The sequence below is a fragment of the Lupinus angustifolius genome, unplaced genomic scaffold (assembly GCF_001865875.1).
Source record: "Lupinus angustifolius cultivar Tanjil unplaced genomic scaffold, LupAngTanjil_v1.0 Scaffold_35_220, whole genome shotgun sequence".
Classification (NCBI taxonomy): Eukaryota; Viridiplantae; Streptophyta; class Magnoliopsida; order Fabales; family Fabaceae; genus Lupinus; species Lupinus angustifolius.
The window spans coordinates 2,661-12,975 of NW_017720956.1; the positions used below are offsets into that span (position 1 = coordinate 2,661).

The 10,315-nt window shown below is 32.0% G+C and overlaps 1 protein-coding gene across 1 annotated transcript; it reads right to left on the minus strand.

The window, feature by feature from the left end:
• Window positions 1–460: 460 nt before the first annotated feature.
• On the minus strand, window positions 461–9,448 carry LOC109338691 (plasma membrane ATPase 4-like). Its single transcript, XM_019575981.1, has 16 exons — window positions 9,260–9,448; window positions 5,620–5,739; window positions 5,291–5,527; window positions 4,171–4,932; window positions 3,963–4,085; window positions 3,777–3,881; window positions 3,532–3,676; window positions 3,265–3,429; window positions 2,933–3,171; window positions 2,808–2,840; window positions 2,619–2,700; window positions 2,357–2,517; window positions 1,939–2,112; window positions 1,599–1,781; window positions 1,214–1,395; window positions 461–913 (listed from the first exon to the last, which is right to left on the minus strand). Exons 1-16 carry the CDS (start codon window positions 9,314–9,316, stop codon window positions 817–819), a joined length of 2,865 nt encoding a protein of 954 aa, XP_019431526.1. The 5' UTR covers window positions 9,317–9,448; the 3' UTR covers window positions 461–816.
• Window positions 9,449–10,315: the final 867 nt, after the last annotated feature.

Genomic DNA, 10,315 nt, shown 5'->3' on the forward strand with positions numbered 1-10,315 from the left:
ATTATGCAGCAGAGTTATTTTGCACATGTTTTTGTCATTATGCTTTACATTTTGACATGTGCATTATTAATGGGTTTTGGGTAGTTAAGAGTTTGTTATATTAGTTAATTAATTATTCTCTTTACTCTCCATATATAAAGAGGAGTCTTGTGTATTCATCATCATCAAATAATAAAAGAAAAGAAGGTATTCATTCATTGCCTTCACCAATATGAATTGCTTTATCTCCAAAAACTCATCTAAACAACTCAAAGTTATCACAATTTCCTCTTAAAAATAACATTATCTAATTCCTTATACTAATAGATATATTTATAAGCATGTACAAATATGCAGTTCCTTATTTCATTCCCTGGAGTATGATCTTTTCCAATGGTAGTGTTTCCAGAAGGGCAATCCAACAATATAAGAAAATAAATAGAAGTTTATGATCCATAAAAGCTTCCAATAACTCTTATTCTTCCAACACCAAAATTCCAACATCAAGTTCATTATTAACTCACTGCCATTTTAAAAGTGGCACACAATAAACATAAAGAACACATGATGAGGAAGGCCACACACAAAAGCATGTTTAAAACAAGGGAAAGGGCATAAACTGAAACTAACACTACTATGCCAAGACATTCTTTGTGCCTGAACTGAAAATACATGAAAAGATAAAAACTGACTGGGAGAGATATCACACCCTTACTCTCCCTAACAAGAATGCATAATGCCTTTAAGTAGTTAGGCCTCTCCTTGTCTCTTTTTATTACAAGAATGTCATTGAATTTCGGCCACTTTTCGTTATCTACAACGTTCGAATGTTGTTTATCACACAGTGTAGTGCTGCTGGATTGTATCGATGTCCAAACCTTTCAGCTTTACCACGGATTCAACGTGTCCCTTAAGTGTGTGAAGCTCGCGAAGCCTGTAATGTGAGGGCAGGTTGAAAAAGAGAGAGTTTTTCATGTGTTAGTTCTATTGGAAGACTTTGTCTAAATATAACAAACAATGAATTTTTCTATACGTAATGCATAGAACATAATATGTTAGGCACTCCATTGAACAATTGACATGAACCAATGAATATAATATACATATAGATTGATGCATTCTTAACATGGACCAACAACCTTATACATGTTTAATATCAAATGAAGTGCATATGATAAGCAATGTCTAACTAATGATTATTCATATAGTTAACTATTATGATGTGGTCGCTTACCTTGCAACTTCAGCACGTCTTTTGGCCTGTTCAGCAATCTCAGAAAGTTCTCTGTAATTGCTCTTTTCATTGAAAATACTAGAAGTTTCTGGTGGTTGAAGACCATGCAGGGTTCTTTGAGCAAGAGCCCATTGAGCTTCTCTCTCTTCTTTACCATAGTCTTTCTTGGTGGTGAAGGCAGTCTGTGATGCATTTGGAAACAACAGGTAAAATATATTCATAAGAAAATCAAAATGTGATTTGAACAATTGACACAAACAACTTTTTGCGGCGTTTGGTAGTCTGTGCGAAAAATGTGAACTTTGTCCATGAAAATATCAGGTATTGCGAGAAATTGTCTGAATAAAGTGTTCTTGAATAACTAAAGGTTAAACTATAAAATTACCTTGTTTTCTAGCATATTTAACCAAGCTTTTCCACTCAGGATGTAGCGGATTCCGAACTTTATCAAGTCGAGTGGAAAATAGAAGACAAGACTGTAGAGCCAGATAACTCCTGCCCAACCCCAACCTACTCCTTTGATCTTTGCAAAGCTCCAGTTAGCATATACTGCTATTAATGTAGCAACCTGCAAAGACAATAAGCTCAAAACATCACTCCAACCTTCTCTTATAGGTGTTCTCATAACAAAAAGAATACACAAGTAAAATCCTAATGTTATGATATTTTAGTTGCATGGTTACAACTCTAGTAGATAAAGTGGAACATGATTCTTAGTTTCTTACAAGTTGAGCAAGTACGAAAGCTCCCATTAACAGCATTCCAGGGCGTTCGACGAAGGACCAGCTACGAGAACGGGTTACGAATATAAGAGCCTGACTAACTATACTAACTTGTAGATACAGAGCAGCAGTCATTTCATTGTCATTTTCATGTATAGGTCTAACACCAAATTTTCTCTGCAATGATAATCAAGGATGTTAGAGTTAGACATTTGAGCATAAACAAAAACATTAGAAATAGGATGATAACGCAAGGAATGAGTAACGTTATCTGAACAACAAATCCAGACAACTTTTCGAACAACTTTACTTTCATAAGGCATGTGTTATGAAAACTAAAGTTGTCCGGAAGTTTTTGAAAATGGTTGCTCACAAAACACTTTTGCATGGTGAATATATGCAAGATTAATATTGTTCTTACAGGGAAGAAAGTTGTTTCCTTCATTGCCCAGAAGAATATAACAGTCATTAGAGCCATGTAACCTCCAAGCATGACCCCAGTAACAAATATTTCTTTCAGTTTCCAGCTATCAGGCAATGGAGATGGCTTAACCCTGTCCTTTGAAATTGTCATAATTGTTCCTAGTAGTATGATAATTATTGCATGAGATCAACATTGTCATTCAACATAGGCATAGATAAAATTCAAGTATATTTCAGGGAATTATATTCTTAAATTTTACCATCATTCAAAATGGCAATGATCAAAACCATGAAAGGAGAGAAGTCAAATTTCCAGATCAACGCAATAAACATGAAACCAAACTGCATTAAGAAGTAGAAAAACCAAACTGATTAATTTTCATTCTGAGTCATAATGAATGTAATTATATATTCACAAATTACAATAACACTTTCTAGTTTCTACTTACCACTATACGAATAGTGATAGATACTGCATAGATCTGAAATACAAAGAACATAGTTTTACTTGTTAATTTACAACATAGAAAGTGAAAGATTACATGTTTATCAAAGGAAGTGGAAAGCCTCTAACCGTGTAGTTCTTCATTCTTTGGAAAATAGCTCTGCTAGTTAAGACTGCACTAATAATAACACTCAATCCCGGTTCTGTCAAGACAATGTCAGAAGCACTTCTTGCAGCATCAGTGGCATCAGCAACAGCAATTCCAATATCAGCCTTCTTCAAAGCAGGAGCATCGTTTACACCATCGCCAGTCATGCCACAAATGTGCTTCCTCTCTTGCAACTTCTTTACAATTTCATATTTGTGCTCTATAGGATAAAAATATGATAGTATTAGAAAGTATGTCTTTTCAAACAACATAACTCGCGAACAAATGTAGCGAGCATATACGAACTACGAACCTGGAAAAACTCCAGCAAATCCATCTGCCTTCTCAATAAGCTCTTCTACAGGAAGTGAGGCAATACTCTCATCTTTGTGTTGACCAAGCAAGGAAGAAGACGGATACATATTCGTTCCCATACCAAGTCTTCGGCCAGTCTCCTTAGCTATGGCGAGTTGATCACCTAGATAGTATAATAGAGATCAAGATATTAACTTGAGGATGTTTGATTTGAGAGGAAATATAGGCCTTGTTTAGATAAACAGGAATGTGATTGATTAGTTACCGGTAATCATCTTAACATTGACACCAAGATTAAGAGCTTTACTAATGGTTTCAGCACTATCATGCCTTGGAGGATCAAACAGTGACAACAAACCAACAAATTGCCATGGACCACCAGCACTTTCTTTTGCTTTCTCAGGAACTTCCTGTAGTTGTAGAGGAGACAAATCATGAGGGGTTATGTTTGTGATGGGAAATTTAAATTTTCAACACAAACTTTAAACTATGAAATCTAGCTATAAAAACCTGTCTAGATACAGCAAGAGAACGAAGCCCTCTCTCTGCGAACTTGTCGATAATTGCGTGAACCTTCTTCTTAGCATCCTCCTTGAGACCACACAGGATCATGATCTATTCACAAAAAACAAGTATATTAACATCAAGACAATAGCCAGAAATCTCACAAACGATGAACAAACTTTACAAGGTTACCTGCTCAGGAGCACCTTTGCTCGCCCGATGCCAAATTCCATCAGCATCAATGTAAGTTAAGGCTGTTCTCTTATCAACAGGATTGAATGGCAAGAAATGCACCTCTCTTATACCAGCCCTTGCCTGTGAAAGGCATAGATAGATATGTTTAATAACAAAAATAAATTCAATGATAGACAATGATTAAGTGAAGAGATGTTGAACATACCTCTTTAGGATCAGCTAGCATTCCAACAATAGCAGCATCTATGGCATCTTGGTTTTCGGTTCGGGAAGCCCTAGCAGCTAGAAGGATGACATGATCTTTGTCTACACCCTTTGTGAAGACCTCAATCAGGTTCTTGTCAACACTGAGTTTGTTAAGGGTGAGTGTTCCTGTCTTGTCACTGCAAAGAACATCCATACCAGCCATTTCTTCGATTGCAGTCATTCGCTTTGTGATGGCGCCTTGTTGAGAGAGCCTATGAGAACCAATGGCCATTGTCACTGATAACACAGTGGGCATAGCAATTGGAATTCCTCCAATCAAGAGGACTAATAGGTTGTCAATTCCATGTCTATACTCGCGATGTTGAATCGGGTACATGACTATGATCTCAGCCAACATACCAACTGCAATGGAACAGATGCAAAAGTTTCCAATTGCAGTAAGAACTTTCTGAAAATGTCCAACTTGGTTTGTACTATCAACCAGGTGAGCTGCCTTCCCAAAAAATGTGTGGACACCAGTTGCAATGACAACAGCTTCAATTTCACCTTGTTTACAAGTCGAGCCCGAGAAAACTTCATCCCCAGGATTCTTTGTCACGGGAAGTGACTCTCCAGTTAGAGCAGATTGGTCAATCTTTAACGGATCACCCTCTAGGAGACGAGCATCAGCGGGTACAATGTCACCTAATTTGATGCTTATGATATCTCCAGGGACTAGAACCGCAGCTTCTTCCTCACACCATTTACCATCTCTAAGAACCTGCAAAGGAGTAAGAATTTTGAGTCATGAAAACAACCTTAAACTTTATACCCTATTAATGCTAAAACATGTCTATAACATATATCCTTGTAAATAAACAATGCCTTCAAAATTAATTAACCATTTAGTCTCATTTTCATACAAATGAGAAGAAAGACCTCTCAATGTTTGCATAATTTCATCCCTAGACTCTCTATAGGCCTCATTAATCACACATACATTTGGCATTAGGATAAATAAATCTTGCATAGGCGTCGTGCCTATTAGGCGAATTCAATGAAATGAAACTGATAGTAGAGTTGATCACCAAAATTACTTGATGCAAGACATAAAAATGATACAAACTTTAACTTATTACCTTTGCTTTAGGAGCAAGACCAGCCATAAGAGCAGCAGCAGCATTTCCAGCATTATTTTCTTCAATGAAACTAATAGTAGAGTTGATCACCAACAAGCAAACAATACCCACAAAATCTTGCCAATCCGGAGGCTTTCCCCCACCATTGGCAAGAGCAATTGCCATTATAGCTGCAGATTCCATGACCCATGATAACGGATTCCACATGAACCCAAGAAACTTGAGAAATTTGCTTTCCTATATCATCAAATTCCTTATTAATTAACAATTTTATTTAGTCATTGTATCTTAGAAATATATTAGACACTATTATATCATAAATAATGAACCTTCTTCTCTTCTAGCTTGTTTGGTCCAAATATTTCTAGCCTGCTGGCTCCTTCCTCTGAGGACAAACCTTCCTTGGTACATTTTAGTTGCGCGAAAACTTCCTCAATTGGAACTCGTTCCTATACACAAGTGATGTTAGCAAAAAACAAATCGAGTCACTTTTTATTAACAATCTACTTTCTTTTGCATGCAAAACTTATTGTGAATGCAATTGTTTCTTCCTTTTCATTTTTTGTATGTGATTATTGTAGTGCATAACATAGAATGCCATTTCCAAGTTTTATTTTTCTCCTATCCATTTTCTTATATTATGATTCCTCCACATAGCTACAAGTCCTCACTAAACAGAAGTATACAAAAATACTAACATAATATAATAATAAGAGATGCAAATGGAGATTGAGGATGAATATGATTGAAATGAAATATCGCCAAAGGTATTACCTTGTAATATACTTTTAAACTAATATCCAAATATGTTGAACCTAGTTGCTATAATTTTCCTTAGTTCACTTCAAAAGAAACATTACATCATATATAAGAAAATGTTTTATATTTTAAAACAAATTTATATATATATATATGAAAAAGATTTTGACTAGATAAAGTGAGTGGGCAGCCAACAAATGTAATAATGATTATAAATGAAAATTGATGTGGAGCCAGCTAGAGGGCCAATCAGAAATGGTTGACTAGTACAGCTTCACTGTTGAGAGGTGAGACTAACAAAAATAAATAAGGAATTCTTCCCAAATCATATTCCACATAAATAAAAATATGAGAAAAAATTAAATATTTATTATTTTATTTGTTTTAATTTTATTGTTATTAGTGTAAAACATGATTTGAGACAATAGATTTAGACCCAGAAAAATGTTTAGGGTCAGAAAGGATAACTTTTTGTTCTTGTGGTTTCCCCTCTTAACAGCTTTTACTCCTGAGACAACTTAGGACTTGGGACCCATTTGTTCACTTCTATCAATAATACAATTTTTAACTTATTTAATAAGAAAAAAATATATCAACTTATATAATATCAATATTGTACTATCTATCATTTATATTTAATTATTATTAATTTTTTTTAAAATTACTTTAAATAAATGATATAATGATTATATATAAATCTTTAAACTGGTAATGCATAAATATTATTACTTTATTTTAATTATTAAATGATGTTAAATGTCCTTTGCAAGACAGAGGAATAGCATTTAGTTAAAAATTTGTTCAGTAATGATCAATAAAGCATTCACCTAGTAGTAGAGGATAAAGCTGCGATTCCATGTAAAATATTAATGACTAAGGATTTTTGTCCACGGAAAAAATCTCTGAGAGATAATTGTGAGAAATGATAATGGTAATACCATAAACGAAATTAATAACTCCTATTAAAGGTGAGAGGATACTTTGCAAGGATAAAACAAAATAAATGTTTTTGAGGTTTTAGGTTTAGCTATAGAACTTTTCCTTTTTGAAAAATTATGTATTTTTTATTTATTAAACTTTTTTAGGGATGGAGAAGAGAGTACATTTTAAGGATTGAATTGGGAGACTCGCATTTAATATTTCTATGATAAGAGTTGTCTTTCATAAACAATTGATGTATTTAATAAATTAAGGATTATATATTTGAAACCTTCATATTCTAAGACTAAGATTTGACTTTTGAAATCTTATTTAGTTTCCATATATCATTGGTTAACATGATCCTTAAACTAATGCCATTAATGGATGAAAGTTTGAAAAATTGCATAGAAAAATATTTCATTTGGCCCATTATAATTGCATCAGGTCATACAAAAATAAAATAAGGTAATTATTGATAGTGTTAACTATAATGTAAAATGATGTGTTTTTGACTAAAATATCTCTAATAATAATGTTTTTTTTTAAATTATCAATATTAATTTTACCTTTAAAAGTAGTTTGAATAATTTATATATAATAATATAAGACAAAAGTGCAAAAAAATAGTAAATTAACAATTAAAACAAGAACCAGGTAAGAATTAAAAATTTCAATATATTGAATACAAAAAATTTCATTTAATACTTATGAAATGAATTTAAAGCCTTACATTTTTCCTCCATAATAATTTAAGAAAGAAAGATATATACACTAACAATATAAATTTTTTATACATTGTCAATTCATTATTCATCATTCATCTTCGGTCATTATTAATTCTTAAAAAAATAACAATAAATAATGAATTAATTATATATAAATTTTTATACTACCCCTACATAAATATTATATTACATATTTAATGCGACTCATAAACAAGTCTTCACAAGTTGAATTTTTTTAAAACAGCTTGAGTGAAAATTATAATAACTACCCTTAATAATTCCAAATTCCAAAAAAGCTGTGGACCCTCCCTCCTCCTAATGTCAGGACCGTTGAACGTGAGAGTTACTATAAAAACGGTTAACCACATGTGCTTAGACTCACAGGAAAACATTGTAAAAAGGTAAAGTACCACGGAAAAGTACTTCAAATTCTAACCCACCAAACAAGGCAGACAGAGAAAGAATCACTACACACATGAAGGACTACTTACCATCTCTATTAATAAAGAGGTACTTCAAAAAATAAAGAGAAATACAATTTTTAATAGCATATTTATCCTTTTGATTATAATAAAATTACACTTTTATTATTAAAATCTTCATTAACAAAGATATCCGATATTTGAGAAAAAAATGTACACCCACCATGAAAAATGGAAAATAATTTGAGATGTGTTAAACTATATGTGTTATCTTTCTCTCTCACATGCTTAGTTCTACAAGTAAGATCTAGTGGAGATTAAATGTTCTAAATGATGTCTCATTTTTTATCTCAAGTTAACCAAAATGTTACTTTTTTGTTTTTAAACATTCTTTTCATTCATGCAATAATATGTGATTAATGTATGACAGAAAATGAGACACTATTACGGAAAATGATCCCTATCCTTTTGGTCCCAGAGAAAATAAAGAATTTTTTTGAGAATCCTCTTAAACTAGAAATTCGAGTATTAATCCATCACTAAAGAGAAGGTGTACTCATGTTTATGGTATGGTCTTATAACCCTTAGCCAAAACTGCCCTTGAGTAACTTTGATTTTTTAGTTTTCTGGGCAATGAAAAGTTTAGGTAGGGAAAAAATTAAATTATATATGTAGATAATAATTTTATTTGTTTCTAAACCTCTTTAATGTAGACCAATCCTAGAGGAGAAAAAAGTCAATTGAACAAATAAGTTATAAGAAAAAAATTTGATTTGAAAGCTGGATTATATGTATTTTCAATTAAGTTCTTTATAGAGAAAGTTTTTTTATATAGAAAAAGAAGAATAAAGAAATTATGTACTACACCTCTATTTCCAGACCCTTTAAGGAAAAGGGTATGTACTTTTAAACATAAAATTGTGATTGTGTAAGAAGTGTTTTTTTTTCTGTTTGAAAGCAGCATGAGGTTGCAGGTAACTTTGAAGCAAATAAAAACCAAAGATTCATGTCATGAATAGAAATTTAAAAAAAACAATCTATTCTAAGATTATGCTTATTGACACCAAAACACAGAATTTCATGACCAAAAAATGAAAATAAGAAAAAAATATAATAGGGGATTGGTTAGAGAACATATATACCAGATCAACAGTTTCATTCTTGATCTCCTCCAGTGAGATTCCCTTGCCACTAGCCATGCTTGTGGTGAAGTCAAAATAAAGCCTTTTTATTGAGAGTGATAGAAAAGATTAAAGGGTTATTGAATGAGATTTCAGTATCTCAAGAAAGAAAGAGAAAAACATGAATGGTGGTACTGAGATATATGATGATATGAGTGAGTCTCACAATACCTCTATGCCTCTCCGTTTATATATCTTTAGAAGGAAGTGTGAGTCCCCACAACTTCACACGGCTTATATGAAACTTACCTCCCTCTATTAAATTGTTGACTTCAATTGTTTTTACAACTATATTTGTAGTAGAGGGTTTTATTCACTATTACTATATTATTTATTATTTCTCTTTAATTATCAATAGTTTCTTCAAAAAAAAATATAAATGAATGATAGATAATATATTAATTATATATAAATATTTATATTATCAATACATAAATATTATATTCTATTTATAATAGCATGGTGTATAAATATAACTTAGAATAATATTTATACACTATCAATATAAAGATTTATATACTAACATTATATTATTCCCCTTTCATTAGTACTAATATTATAGTTTAATACAAACTATAGATATATAGATGACACTTGTAATGAAACTTTAAAAATGTCAACATATGCATTTTCTCTCTCTCAATAACTTAACCACAAAAATAACAACAATTTACAACATTGGTTGCACAATTTAGCTCTTATAAGGGGTGATTTGTCTGTTCCTCATGGTGTGTTGATGATAGGGATGCCTTGGGGTTCAAAATTTTCTACCACAGTTAGTTGTCCCAAATACCAATAATGTTATAGAGACGTTGAAGTGACCAGGCCAAGCAACTTTCTCAACCCCTACTTGACACAGTCTTATTATTATTTTAGTGCTGGCTATTCTAATTTATTAGAGTAATATATTCATTAACAAATTTACTTATATCATAAGAAAATAACATATATTATTTATAAACTAATCATTAATAAATAAATTATTATTTTTGTAAGGATATATTATTTTCTAATTTA